At 44.2% G+C, this 15634-nt stretch overlaps 2 protein-coding genes across 2 annotated transcripts; one reads left to right on the forward strand and one right to left on the reverse strand.

The window, feature by feature from the left end:
- wnt10b (wingless-type MMTV integration site family, member 10b) lies at positions 1-13907 on the forward strand (the record flags this gene model as incomplete). Its single annotated transcript, XM_083975253.1, has 5 exons — positions 1-67; positions 163-265; positions 12431-12693; positions 12842-13293; positions 13407-13907. The coding sequence occupies exons 1-5, from the start codon at positions 52-54 to the stop codon at positions 13905-13907; spliced, it is 1335 nt and encodes a 444-aa protein (XP_083831379.1). The 5' UTR covers positions 1-51.
- wnt1 (wingless-type MMTV integration site family, member 1) lies at positions 4985-8355 on the reverse strand (the record flags this gene model as incomplete). The annotated part of the gene is made up of 4 exons (XM_083975446.1): positions 4985-5476; positions 5580-5845; positions 6035-6288; positions 8255-8355. The coding sequence occupies 4 exons, from the start codon at positions 8353-8355 to the stop codon at positions 4985-4987; spliced, it is 1113 nt and encodes a 370-aa protein (XP_083831572.1).
- Positions 13908-15634: the final 1727 nt, after the last annotated feature.

Consider the following 15634-nt stretch of genomic DNA (forward strand, 5'->3'; position numbering starts at 1 on the left):
CCCCAGGAACATGAGAAGAGTCGAGCTCAGACTCCAACTGGTGTGTGGGGAATGCCTTGGACTCGGAGTGAGAGGATAAAAAAAGAGAGGACACTTAAGTGCGTGTATATGCATCTATGTTCGCTGGGATGAATGTATCTTTCCCTCTCTCCTGTGTGACAGGTTGTGGCAGGCCGGTAGATGATGAAGTGATGGAGATGTTAGGAGGCCACGGCCATTGTGATGCTGGGTGGCTGTTACTCTGGAACTGCCATCTGCTGAAAAGGTCAGTTGCTAGGGGATGATTCTCCTGGACCGTGTCTGCCTCCCAGCTGCCATCCGCACACCCACACACACACACACTGGCCTGAGTATGCGCACAAACTCACACACATATGCACACTCAGGCTCTTTTCATTGTTTCCTAGAAATCTGAATTGCACTTAACTACATCTGACCCATTGGATTGACCAATTTTAAGGCACTTGGTAGTTTTCTGTAACTTTAGGTGAGTTTTCGTTGATTTTAAGTTTTTATGCCATGTGTGTCTGATGAGGTCATAAATATATATCTTTTTACATAACAGCCCTGTGGTCACCAAAATAAATACTTCTGATTATTATATGAGTGGGGTAAAGGTGCTCCCATCATAACAGGGCAACTAATTATTTGAAACTTGGCTCGTAATTGAATGCTAGCATTACAATGAAATGTTGGGGCAGCACGGAAGTCAAATCAGTATTGTGCGCCAGATCCGATCCAAGCCACGCCACATTGTCCATCAAAACCACTGCGAGCAGCCTATCATTCAGTGCGGTGACCCAAACCCAGTTCTAAATTCTTTATCATACACCCCTCAAATTAAAGCCAACTCCACCCAACGGGCAAACATTTTTCCACAATTTAGCAGGAATTTTAATACGTAGCTGCTGTGCCTTCATTATGCCATGTCATTGCCTCTGCATGTTCTCTGGTGATTGAGCAGATTGCTACATTATTGCGAGGAAAATAATTTGGGCCAGTGAAAACGGTTTCCTCGCTCAAGCTTAAATCATGAACACCCTCGTAAAGTTGGTGTATTAACGTTGACCCCTTCCTCTTGTTATGTCGCTCCTGAGGTTAGGGGTCCTATAAAGAGCAGATAATGGTTCAGTGAAGCCGTTTTGGTGATTAAATGAAAACGCACTTTCATACTTAGAGGAAATTGACCTTGTAACACTAAATAAGCCCCAGAACCAAAGTTAACTAACCTTTATTTACTTGTCAGTTTAGAAAGTAAATATTGCTGCGTAAATGTTGTTCTAATATGTTGACGTATCGGTGATACATTAGCGGGCAGGATCTCACTAAACTATACAACTTGTGCCATCTCTGGATTTTTTTTATCCTCTCTGTCACACTTGCTGCTCTCCTTCCTTTCTTCCCCGCTCACACCCTCTCCCTCTCACCTCCACCCTGTCCTTCTCCACTGGCCTTCCATAGACAGTCACTTTTGTTTAGTGAAGCTGTTGTTTTTGTTTGTGCCCTTCTTACCATGGCTGCCTGCTCGCCGCCTGGCAGCCCCGTGTGTCAAAGGTGGCTGCAGCAGAACAGACTGTGGGAACAGCCGGTTAGCCTCCCCTGGTCCCCTGCTCCCCAACCAGAGGGGCAGCCATCAATCCAGCACTCCCCCTTGCCCCTGCACACACACTGAAGCACAAACACACAAATGCCCAACCAAACACACACTCAACACAAAAAGCCTACAACGCTCACACCGTCTCCCAATAATCCTCGGAAGCAATTTCATCTCGACTCGGGTGGCGGCCCATTGTCGCCAGCCCCTTCAATCTTTCCTTATTAACTCTCGCTTTGTCCCGCATCCGAGCTTCTGGACTCATCTCTCCTACATTCCGATCAGTGCTGCTCCCAACACTCCCAGGCAACCTCCATTCGCTAATCCCACTGCCTCCCCCACCACTCACCCCACCCCAAGGAACTCTTACTGCTTTTTTTTTTCCAACCTGCCGATCACCTACTTACAGAGTAAGGTAGGGGCATTAACTCCATGGGTTTTTTGAAGGCAGGGTGTGAAGGCGGGGTGGGTGAAGGAGGAGGCGGCCACAAAGTGACTCCAGCCCAGACAATTAGAACAATGAGCTGGGCCTGTAGGGGGCTAACTCGCTGCGTCACGCCTGGACGGTGGGGTATTTTGTCAGTTTAATGAATTGTCCGTCAGGCCAGGGCCACATCGCAGGCTGCGCAGGGAGAGGCCAGCAGGGACCCAGACACTAAGTCGGTATTTATTACACTGCCTTTGTCACTAATTGAGCTAATTATCACTGACTCCTCAGCACTCCCACAGGCAGCACCCCCTCCACTCACTCTGTACCAACTCTCCCACCTCACTCTCACGCCTGGGATGTGAACCCTGCCTTCTTTCTTTCTTTAAAATTGTCTGCCACTTTCTCTTTCTTTTGTTTTGTTTTTTTCTTCTGTGGAACCATGTTTGCCCATCATTTCTGCTTTCAATGTCCCCAACTTTTTGCTCTTTGTCATATTATACTGGAGCAATACCATGTTTTAGAGTGTCATCATGTTCCTCTGTGACAAGAAACAGAATAATAGTTTTGTCGAGAGGCATTATTCTAATGATTATACATTTTCTGTCTCTCATCCTGCTTTCATACGCCATGCATCTCATCACAACTCTAATTGATCTGCCATTTTAGCTCATTATTATCTATTTTTTCTTGTCCCCTCATAAGTTTCAAGAACTGAATCTCAACCTAATTTTCATACCTAACTTGCTCTAATTATATGCCACAGGAAAAGCACCTCCTTGACATCTTGTATTGTATCTTTCAATTCAGAACATTTTTCATATTACACTGTCACCCAGTCAGTCGTTATAGCTACAGTTTTGTTGCTCTGTTATTGGGACCTTTGGACATTTGAGTGTGTGTTGGTGGCCTCACTGTGTCTCCACTGTGGTCTATCTGGATGACCCTGGCTGCTCCTGTGCTGTGGTGGGCTGAGGAGAAAGTGCAAAGCTTTCCAAACTCCCGTGGTTAGTAAAGTTGCCAGGGATTGGGGGAGTCTTAAGTTTTCATTAGTTTTTATACTATTTCTTTATTTCCTTCCGACATTAAACAAATGAAGCAAAACATTAAATATAGTAAAATCCTGTATAAAATAAGGTATGTGGTTGGATAAGCTGGAGCTGTCTCTGTGGTTGGGAGCACTGATGGAGGGATGTTTTGTGAGCTGAGGGAAAAGGCTGCTTTGGTGATGGTAATAGGATTAAGCAAAGGACACCCAGGGACAGGCTTATATGTTCACTTGGTTGGTTGTCAAAACCATCTTAAACACAGAAACTACAACAGGCATAATGGCATCCTTTGATACATATTCAGGACAGCAACTTAATTGAAAATATAGACTTTATTGTTCTATCATACAATACAAAACCAACTGGAACCTAAATCTTTTGATTAAATTCTAAAAATGTCTTCTCTTACATCTCTCTATAACGGTATAAAAAATCCCAGGAAATAAATATTTTGTATTTACAGTAATTTTAAAAAAAAAGGTAAATATTCAGTGCATGACCAAACACAAGTGTTTTTACAGGAAACAAGCAAAGAAGTGATGATGTTCTGTTTCTAGTGAGAGTCGGTTTTGTGTCAGCTACATTACACCAAAAATAGGAAAAAGGCATAAGATCAAAGCATCTCCTGACTTGACACTAATGATAGTATATTCTCCAGCCACTGACATGTGCATAAATCATTCAGCAAACTTACAAGATACATCATTATAAATATATTCATATATTTCAATATATACAGTATTTTGGTTCTCTTAGCTGATATACAGTATAATTTCTTCTGCAGAAGTTCTTTCAAAATAAAATGTTTTATCTGAGACATAGCTGCTTTTTTTTTTTTTACAGCCTAGCCTAACATTTGCCTACTTTAAACCTGGACCACTGTAATGCTAGAGTCTAAGAATTTCGGGTCATTTTGTTACTTCAGTGTAGGTATAAGAATAATAGTCGTTTTCATTTTGAGACCATAGTGAGATTCTGCTGCTCACATTCAATTTTTTTTTTTTTTTATATTGACCCCTCTGATTTGCCAAACTACATAAAGTGATACCACGATATTCAGTGTATTGATAATACATTCAAATTACTTTGCCTCAGTAAAATTTGTTCAGTCAGTTCTGTTTTCCTTGGCGAGCACTGGTCTTAGTCGTGTAACATCAGGACCATCCTGTGGTGAGTCAGAGTGGCAAATCAGGGTTGAGGTGTATTCAGCTCCAGAGAAGTCTAAATAAAAAGGGCAAATGCGGTGAGGAAAATATAAGTGGTTGGGCTGCATCCAGGGCCTAAGTACACAAGTTGGGAACAGACGGCCCATCCCGAAGTTAAACTTCACACGGTTTCACGTGAAAGAAGCTAAACTTCAGCAAAAGAAAACAAAACATAGATTTTTTAAAAATAACTTCCCTCTTGTCAGAGGTCTTCACGAGTTTATGAGAGAACATGCTTGTGGCTCTCCGGCCACAGAAACATCTGTGAAACATTGTGTCCACTCTCTGCCCTCAACAGGGGAGAAGAGGTTTCTAGTAGTACCTGGTTAGAGCAACCAATTCTCTACATCATTTTGTCCCTTTACTTCTATTTCTGTTTCTCCGCAGTGTAAACACTTGTGGGATGTGGATGGTTTCCATTCTTCATGGATGGATGTAGTGTTTAAATACCCTCTTAATAGCATCAAGGTAAGGAGTAAGCACATATCCCCCTGTGACCTGTTTGTGTATTTGTGCTTTTCTCCCCCTCTTACCGTAAAGAAAAAGAAAGCAACTGAATTTTTCTATCAGTGTTCCCTGTATGAGTTTACCCGCCTTGAAGCTTCTATAGCTTCTACATAACATCTCAAAGCCAACTGCCTGTTTTGCTAAGAAGTTCTTCTTTGCTTTTCACACATGCCTAAACATTCGCTCAGTGTTCCACCTGTGATCATAGACACTGGTGTAATGTTCGTGTACTGGTGCAGTTCAAGCAGCTGACATGACAGCACCAGTGGAAGGTGCAGTGGCAACGTTCAGTCACAGTCTCAGTCCGGGTCTTAAACCCACGTCCACAGCATAGCAGTTCACATCCATCGAGGCCTGGAGAGGAGCTGTTGCATGTTCTCCCAGAAGTTCCCAAAGTTCCAGTTTTGCCATTGTAGGAGCAGAAGTTTGGCGATTTCTCAAAATAGACCAGGTCCATCGCAGACGGGGGTTTGTGGGCCGGGTTTTCAGGTTCCAGGTGGCGAGGGTCAGCTCGGTGAGAGGCTCGGTTGCTTCCTTTGTTGGCATAAACAACTCTGGATGCTCCATCAAACCGGTCCTTAAGAAAGTCTCCCACTGTGCGAAAGCTTGGCAAGCGCATCCAACAGGTACGTACGGTGCAGGAGCCAGACATGCCATGGCACTTACACTCCTGACGCATCTCTGATGATACAGTCTGCATAGAGGAAGACCAAAGACCGCTCATGAAATCTTACACAAATGCATTTGTAGCACATGATGAAAAACGACTATGGCATATTTGAGTTTCAAATCCTTACCATTCTGCCAGCTTCGTTGTTGTGTAGGTTGGTGAGGTAGCGCAGATCTCTACCCCTCTCACTGGAGTCCACAAACTCCTGGCTGAACATTCGGCCAAAGTCCACATTGTCACTGCAGCCCCCCCAGTGCCAGTCTGGCCCTCCAGGACCTCGGCGGCGGTAATCGCATGTGCACGACTCAATGGCCCCTTCTGAGCATGAGCGGGCCACAGCATGGGTCACCCCTGCGCTGGTAATGGCAAATACAAATGCTGTCTCTCGGCAACCTGAAGAAACAACATCAAAACTTCCCATCAAAACTTGATCCAGCCTTTTAGACTTGGATTGGCCAATTTTTGCCGAAAATTTTAAAACAATTTCGAGACAAAGCCATTTATATGTGTACAAGAGATTCCATTACATCCTGCCCAAAATTATCCAAATATTGCCTGATGAGAAAGACAAGAGAGGCTCACCACGATTGACAATTTTGCCAAAAATTGCTGGGCTGTGGGTGGTCGGGCAGTTCCAGCGGCGGTTGCGGAACTGCCACTTGCACTCCTTTATGGCAGTGTGCAGCCCAGCAGCAATGGCATGCAAGATGCCAGGATTCTGCCGAATCAGCCGGCGCTGGCGACGACTCAGAAGGGCCAGGCTTGGGTCCAGGACCAACTGCACGTTCTTGGAATTGGTGAGGAGGTTGGATGAGGAGGCCACATTGACAATACCCCTGGCACAACACAAGGACAAGGGAAGTTAGAATGAAGGAGCTGGCTGTTTATACATTTAGCTCTTTATGTGACCTGCTAAACTCTCAAACTGATGTGTCTTGGCAGCTCATCAGTGTTGTGCCTTTATTTTCATTGTGTACTACAATAACAAACAATGTGGCGACTCTTCCAAGACGATTAGGAGACAGTAAGTCTCTGGGTCAACATGCAGGTTTCTGGTTTTGGCAAAGAACATGAAACTGGTAATTTCACCTCTGGGTATGTCAAAAATCACTTGGCCTAGATATGGCTGGAATTACTTTTCAGTGTAATATTTCTATTTAATTATTAAAATATTCAGGTCAAACATCACGCAGTGAGATTGCAATAGCTGAGTGGTTTTGTACATTCTTTCAAGGGTTCACATCTGTGTTATCTGAAACATTGACTCTCTTTTTTCCTGCTCTTTTTCTCCTGCCCGCTGATCAACCTTTGACATTTGAGGCCTTCTGCTTAGACATAGCATGAATTTCAGATACAGATTTGTCCGTTCATGTCAAAATGTCTAGGAGTAGACATTCACATAAGAGGATTGCATGCTTTAAATTTAAAAACGCTCTGTGTGCAATTTGAAAACCTATACAGGCCTACTTTATCCCCTGAGTAGCATACAAAATCATAATAAGACATTTCCATTCCATTAATTCCTAGGTTTATGCTGTCCCTCCCCCACATGATATTAGAAAATATTCTGGTATTATCGTTTGTAAACTGTTAAAGTTGGTGTCCAAAAATGGCACCTGTATTCTGTCAGTTTTATACAAGTGTTGGATCACTGAACATGGCTTAAATGCACTCTTTTATTGTGCTCATGTTTCAGAACCCTTCAAGTATTTCACTCCAAAGGCTGTAAGCTATAATTTTCCTTACTCTATCTGCTGGCAATTTCTGTGTGATTTCTGTGTCAACATTTTGGGATTCGTGTGTAGTGTAATGGCTGCGTCTCCTGTTAAGCGTTATTATCCGGAAAAGCGGGCAGGTCTTGGCCTGTTTGAGAGCTGACCCAGACAGAAGTGTGGCGAGTCTTTGGAACATTAATAATAATACCGTCTTTTGGATGTTTTTATTTCCAAAACTCAACCGTGGCTTTTTTTCTATTTGTTTCCTTGGATTTCAGATGACTTTTTAAACATTTGAAAACGCCCGGACTCATGTGCGCAAATGCTGTCTAACTGATGACACCGCAAAAACGACAAGAAACTTTCGTGAAATCATTCCCTCAACAAACCCAGCCCACAGTTTATAGATTTTTTAAACAAGCAAGACAATAATCCCACTGACGCAAAACAACACAGATCCAATTTTTGGTTTTAAATATTATGCAATTGGCTCTTTTAGGTTCCTGTCGCTGTATAGACAAGAGGAATGTACAGTATTGGATCAACACGACCGTGGGTGAAAGCTCGTGTGGGATTTATTTCAACTATGAAATAAATCCATATTTAATTTATACCACATTGGACTGAAAAATGTTGTCTCCTGTTCAAACCACACTGCCCAAATGACAGGGAAGCAGAGAGAGGGAGTAAATTAAATCTACCGCAAATAAAAGGTAAAACTGTAATTATTACAAATGTAATTCGTTCATTGTTAAATAGATAATCCGCTGTAGCTAATTCCTCTCTAATGACATTAAATTAGAAAATGTTAGATAGTTTACAGTTGGAGCTCACGTGGAGTAATTGGAAAACGACAGTTAAAAAAAAACAAAAAACTCCCACAAGCTTTAATATCATGCGGTTTCTGAACAGAAGTTGTGAACGATGCCAAAACTAACACATTATTTCGAGCACGCATGCATGGACTGTGGTTGCCCAATAAAACGCTGTAACTGGTCTTCTCCTCCCCGGTCCTGGAGCTTTTCGAGAGCATGGATGCTGATAAGTGAAATTAATGCATCACATAAGAGCATCTGGGTGAACTCACCACCACCGGCCGCTGTTGTTGACGGCCCCTGTGCCTGAGAGCGAAGACACCAGCAGGATGCAAGCGGCTTTAACCCCTAACAGCAGCGCCAGACTCCTCATCGTGTCTTCAGGTCAGATGTGAGGAGGAAAATGTCAAAATTTAGCAATTAAAAAAAAAAACCAAACATGTTTAAATATGTTAAACAGTTAGATATATCTGCAATTCTCTACTACAGACATACACATTTTGTATTGGAGAAAAAAAAGCCTTAGAATAAACAAGCAGCCTATAGTAACATAAAGAAATAAACAGTCTTGCAGTGCAGGTTATACTACTTCGCAGTGCCTTGCATAATATTGTTAATAATTTTATTTTGGGGTTAATGATCCCCGGTTGAATTTGGATGAAAATGCGCACGCTGCAAGGTGGATATACTCACCAGGCCACAGTCCAGTGAGAGGGCTTGAAAGGTGAGAGAAGCGGGCAGCCCTTAATTGACTTAAATGGATCTTGAGTGGAGACAGGTTGCTAAATGATGTGAAGTGTCCAGGCAGGATGCTACTGCTGCTGCAGTCCTCTTCACTCTGTCTCTCTCAGTGATGCTCTGCACGGCGCATTGAACGCGTGGGACAGTCCCGAAGACTTGATCCCCTCGGTGACTGATAGGCAACACATTCTTCTCTTATTGAGCGCTACGAGGGGAATAAAAAAGGGATTTGCTGCTCTCATCTCCCTCTGTTTTTTTCGGAGCCCTTTCAATAGGATTGGAGGGAGGGATAGTTAATGCTCTTCATAGGGCGCACAATGAATAAGGAAACACAACTGGGCAGAAAGGAGAAAGGAAGAGAAAAAAAACAAGCAATCCACAGTGTTGCGCATATTACTTGTGGAATCTCACGGTCATCACAGAATCGATTCCTTGTAGTAAAAAAAAAAAAAAAGAAAGAAAAAAGTGTGCAGCTGAGAGTATTTTCCCACTGGCCGTGCATGCGCTTGCTTCCACATCCAGTCTTGCAGAGAGCTGAAGTGACCCTGAAGCAGGGATGTGTTGGTACAGATGCTGTGGGTGCGCCCGGTTTGGTGCTCCACCGCCGCCGCTCAAAGCTGGTGTCACGGTGCAATACAGTTACAGCGGAATATGAGCCATCTAAAACTGCCCTTTTTACCCGGTGGTTGGATTAGCCTACTCCCTAACCACATCTCCTCCTCCTTTCTACAGACGGGCTCTCGAAATGTGCAGTGACTAAGGACATTTCTGTACGCTGCCTTCACTCCAACACTAATCCTTTTACATGTAAACACTGATTTTACAATATTATGGCTAAGCAATTTCCTAGTTAAACACGCCTTCTACCAGAATCCCAACACATTTAGACACTAATTTAGATCAGGCCCAATAAACAAGACTAATATGCTCATTCTTTATAGCTAGCGCATGACGCACGCGCACACGCACAAACAAAGCCTGAATACTAAAGAAGCAATAATACGTTCTTAGTTGTCCTATAACTCACACTACCTGCTGGGCTACTTAAGTATTTTTGCGAACGCGGGAGACATTAAATACGGTCTCCAATCAGAGGTTTGATGTATGATGAACAAGGAAAAGAGGGGGACGAGTAAAAACCATTCCAAACATCTGGCCTGCAGACCTCCCTCGACGCACATGTAGCACAGTGTAATCACAGCTTGAGCCACTTTGCGGCATCTCCAACTAACCCCAGACTATGGAGCAAGCTTAAATGTCCCCAAACTTCTCCATGTTGGTTCTTTGGGTGAATGTTTCATTATGTGACATTTATCTGCTAATTTGCATGTTCCACATTAGTCACTGCAGCGGCTGTTGGCTGAATAATCTCTCTCCCTTCCTCTCTGTCTCGTTCCCTCTCTGTCTCTCTCTCTCCCTCAGATGACAGTAAAAGGAAGTGGGCTTTTGTAAAATGACAGCCATCCTACGTTTATACTTCAGCCTTATATGAAGGTGCTCAAACGGGTTTCCTGGAGCAGTCATGCGACACCGAGCAGATTAGAGCTTCAATCCGGATAAAGGGGGCCTTTTATATACAAATCAACTTCAAATCACTTTTTAAGCCACTTAGATATACACGCCAAGCCAGAATGCTAATGCACTTTTCATTGCCGCAGCTTAGGGAATGGAAGGAGATTAGATGAATTGGTGTCACTATGCGAACCGTGTTTGAGGGGGGTTTTAACTTAATTTTATGAAAGTAGCCCGCATGCACCTACTTGCCTCCAGTAGCAGCGGTGTCGGTTATTGTTGGAGATCCGGTCGAGAAAACATTTTTAATTCGTGGGATAATCAGCAGTGCCACTCAACTCTGTGTGATTGACCTGTTGATTCAGCAACACTTCATTTGAATAATCTAGATCAATTAGTTGATTGATTCGATGCCGAGACCGCTAAGAAGGCCCGGGAATCTGGTGTCATGAAGGCCTGATCATTGCTGAGCGTGAAAAACGAATTTGAATGTATAATTAAGAAACTTTCCTTCAATATGCATGAAACGTTTTTAAGTTCGTTAAGCGCAGGTTCCTGTGTTGCATCTGTGAATCCATAAATTGCTATTTGATTTAGTGAGGGAGCATGCGATGCCATAATGTGGTAAATAATCACACAAAAAACGGTCACTCCCTTAATGTATGCATATAATAATTTTATACCCTGAAATAAAGACTTTGGAGTGACAAAGTGAAGTTGTTTCAAACACAACAATGAGGAACAGCCGCTCTGATGGAGGTGGGAGGAGGGGGCGGGGGGCACATGACTAAAAACAGTATTGTTGGAGGGTCTGTTAGCGGAGCCGCCTGCCTGCTGCTGCCTCCCTGTCGTACAGTGGAACCAGCAGCTCTCCCCTCCCCCCATCCATCATTTACCTCACCCCCAACAAAATCTTCTTTGACTTTCCATATTTCATTTTACTGAGCGTTTCTTTGTTCCCAGTCTACTAAGCTGGACATCTATGCCACCCACTCTACCGACACAAGTCTGGAATAAATAGATTCATATTTCTATGAACTATTAGATATTATGTTTAATATCCATTATTTTTAGATTACCCAATGACCGTTGTGCGCACATTTTTGGGAAGTGGTGTCCGTGCGTAAAAGTTTGGAGACGTCATTTTACGCTCGGACGAATGGCCCCATTGTCAAATAATAAAACGATCAACTGTTGATCTCACTTTCATATTGGCCAATATTTTGCAAACAGTCGCCTGTGGAGGCATCTCCTCCCCTCGCCTCTTTCTCCCCCCTCCCGCCCCCCCTCCCGTTTACTCTCGCCCCCGAGCTCCTCTGTTCTCCGTCTTCACTCTTTGGTCGTTTGGCGGTGCATCGATAATACTTCACTCTTCTTCTTCTTTTCCATATTCTTATTCAGTACGCGACTTTACCACGCGTGTTTTAATGTCACGTCGCGAAAGACGCTTAACAAAATGGAGCTATCATACAAACTCCGTTGGGACCAGTTCCTGATTTTGGCAGCAGCACTTATGTCACCTGCATTAACGTAAGTGCACTTGAGAGCGCCAGGAGAGTTGATGGTACATGCGGGGTCTGGCTTCATGCAATTCGGCAAGAGTTTGGGAAGCTACTGTAATGTATGATTGAAACGGATATTTAACAAATCCAGGCAAAAAGTTAAACATCTGCATCTGATTTCACAGGTTGATTTAGTGTAATACTTAAACTTTAGCCTCAATGTTTACTTTTTTTTTTTTTTTTTTGCCTTTGACAAGTCTGAGCAATGACACACAAAATTCACTGTAAATGCCACAGTTGTTATTTCTCCTTATGATGTATTTGGCAGTTTACTTTCTGTTTTTTGGACTACACAGCTGGACGATCTGTTTAGAATTATATTTTGTCCTCCTTTAAGCAACATCAGTAGAAACACTAGTAAATACTTGTGCAATTGATTAACACATTTTATTGCAAAGTGTATCCAGCAAATCCCATGGAGACGAGATGGGGTTTGTTGCACATCCTTCATAAGTTAAGTTTTTGTCTGCTTTTGTTTTGTATTTTTCAGATTTTCTGAACTTTCCAAAACACCTCCCGCTGCCACATACTGCTTTGGATTTGACTAATGATCCCCCCCCCCCCCCCCCCCCCTCCATCCTCCCCCACACTAACTCTCCCCCTTTCCCTCTCTCTGTCGTTCTCTCTCTGCAGGGTGCTGTGTAATGATATCCTCAGCCTGAAGGTGGCAGGAGATCCAGTGCTAACCCCTAACTCAGTGTGCCTGAGGTTGGCAGGCCTCAGTAAGCGTCAGATGCGTATGTGTGTGCGGAGTCCCGATGTCACAGCCTCCGCTCTGCAGGGCATCCAGGTGGCCATCCACGAATGCCAGAACCAGTTCCGAGACCAGCGCTGGAACTGCTCCTCACTCGAGGGCCTTGGCAAGCTGCCACACCACAACACCATCCTCAACAGGGGTGAGAGTCTAAAAAGCAAACTAATGATGGTCAAAATGTGACCTGAGGTTTATGGTGGGAGAGATGTCGATGTAAGAGGAGAGATATGCAATTTAAGGGCTGCACTGTGAATCATTCTCTACTCTGTGGGTCCATCTCCTGATCCCAGGTTTCCGCGAGAGTGCCTTCTCCCTGGCCTTATTGGCAGCGGGTGTGGCTCACTCTGTGGCCTCGGCCTGCAGCATGGGCAAGCTGCGGGGGTGTGGCTGCGAGGCCAAGCGTCGCCAGGACGATGACAAGATCCGGCTGAAACTCACACAGCTGCAGCTGCAGACCCTGCAGAAGGGTGGGGTAGGCATCGGCATGACACGGTCATTATCCTTGGAGTTAAATGGTCGCCATGGTGACCTGCCCACTAACCTGCGCTCCACCCACCCCTCTGCCCTGCTCAAGTCTTTACCAGATGAGCTGAGCTCCATGCAGGAGACCTGGGAGTGGGGGGGCTGCAGTCATGACGTCCGCTTTGGAGAACGTTTCTCCAGGGACTGGCTCGACGCCAGCGGGTCTCCACGTGATATCCACGCACGCATGAGGATACATAACAACCGGGTGGGACGACAGGTGAATAATGTGCTCATCAACACTTGTCTAGCAGTCTAACATTGAATATGTCATCTTCAGAGTCATCAACGCATTCCTTTTTTGCTTACATAATTTCACCTTTCTCTATACAGACAGTGACTGACAACATGAAGAGGAAGTGCAAATGTCACGGCACGTCGGGGAGCTGTCAGTTTAAGACCTGTTGGCACGTGTCTCCAGAGTTCCGACTAGTGGGTTCTATACTTAAGGAAAAGTTCCTGTCGGCCATTTTTGTCAACTCCCAGAATAAGAACAATGGGGTCTTCAACCCTCGAACGGGAAGCAGCGCCAGTGGGAGTGCAGCGGGGCTCAACGGAGGCCGTCGTCGCAGCATGTCCAGAGAGCTGGTGTACTTTGAGAAGTCTCCTGACTTTTGTGAGCGCGATGCCTCGTTAGACTCTCCAGGTACACAAGGACGCATCTGCAACAAAACCAGCCACAGCACAGACAGCTGTAGCTCACTGTGCTGCGGCCGCGGACACAACATCCTGAAACAGACTCGCAGTGAGCGCTGCAATTGCCGCTTTCACTGGTGCTGCTACGTGCTTTGCGAGGAGTGTCGTCTCACAGAGTGGGTCAATGTATGCAAGTAGATTCCACTTCTCCCATCCCCAGCTGCCTTTACCCGCTCAGGACTCGAGATGGCAAGCCTGTCCCTTCGCCCACTCCTGTTGTTTGTTTTGCTCTTTGTGTAACTCTCCGAGAGAAATCTGTTTACTCTCCCCCTATCCTTTTTTTGGTCCATCATCTGGGATCCATTTTCTCTTTGTAGCCGCTGTTGTTCTCAAATGCCAAGTCAGAGATTGAAGAGGTGACTCATGTCATTTGTCTTGCCATGGTCTGTTTAGACGCTGCCCTCTCAGCCATGAAAATGGCCCATACCCCATCTTCTCTGTCCCACAAAACAAAGGCAAGCAACAACAAAAAAGCATTGCTATCTCAGTGTCTACATGCTGACTCATCTCCTTGTACAGTAGCTGTGTATTTTTATGTGTACATGTATATTTGTAAATGTATTATTATTAATATTATTATTGTGTTGGCGCTGTCTTTTTGTTTCTAGTTAATGACAGACTGAAGCCGGCCGAGTGGCTCAGGGTGGGGAACCAGTGCTGTCAGACAACGAAGTCTCATTGCAGTTTATCTTACGTGTCACCCGACAGTATTTTGCACCTGTGACTCAGTCAGAGGAGTGATATTTATTTGGAAGTCAGTCTCAAAATTCTTTCGAACAAAGGTTTTTAACAAACAGAAGACAAGATAGAGGATTGTTTTATTTGTTTGTTTGTTTGTTTTTTACAGTATTTTAAGGACCGATATGTTAGACAGAAATCTTTCAGGTGGAAAGCAAATGCAGGACTTTTATAAGCTTTGCTGGTATACTTGTAAAACTGAAGATTGAAAAGTTGAGGCAATATCCGTCTGAAAAACAGATTCAGCCCTTCGATCCCTTACGGTGAATAACTAATCATTTACATTTATTTATACCATTGTAACTATAGTAATGACTTCATGAGAGTGGTCGCTAGTGGTCCTGTTTTTCATGAATTCATGTCAATATTAGGACAGAATTATGCTTCCTCTTGGTGTACCTGTGATGTGATTTGTGTCATTTTCCTATGAAATCTTGACTGAGACCTTATTATTCTGTGCTTACTTTTGTCCATTTCATCAGTCTGAGCACTCCTTAGATTCTTCCCACATGTAGTACATGTCAAAGTGAGAGATGGACCTGCTTTAGTCTTGAACCGATACTGAAGGGTCTGTGTATGTTTGAGCGTGTGTGTCTGTTGCTGTGTAAATGGGGGGTAAGCTCTACGCACTACAGATTTGGGAGGTGAGAGCCTTTTTTATGGCCACTTCATGCTGAGAGAAGGACTTTTTATGGCCGCAGGATATTGTTTCCTTAAAGTATGACTTTTATTACTGGAGAGAAGCATCAAGAGAGCAGAGAGTGGGGGTGATTATACCAGTCTTTGCTGTGTGAGCATCTGAGGGGATCATCTGTCCAGAGTTCATAGCCAAGGAAGGGACTCGCTGAACCACGTGCTGCTGGGACGCTGTGTCCCTGTTACCTGGGAGACAGACTACACAAACATAAACACATGCATGGTTTTATGTACAAAGACACTTACATGTAGAAATGCTGGCACCGATGCACAATCAAAAACATGCATGCTGGTGTGCACACATGAGCTGTCAGAACTCCTGGTGACCCGAGTGATTTGCACCCTCATTCTAGTTACACTGTAGATTTAGCAAAGTGCTAATGTCAGCACCTGACTGGATTTATGACGGCAGCATTCCTAGATATGATCCA

Source organism: Trachurus trachurus (genome assembly GCF_905171665.1).
Source record: "Trachurus trachurus genome assembly, chromosome: 7".
Taxonomy (NCBI): domain Eukaryota; kingdom Metazoa; phylum Chordata; class Actinopteri; order Carangiformes; family Carangidae; genus Trachurus; species Trachurus trachurus.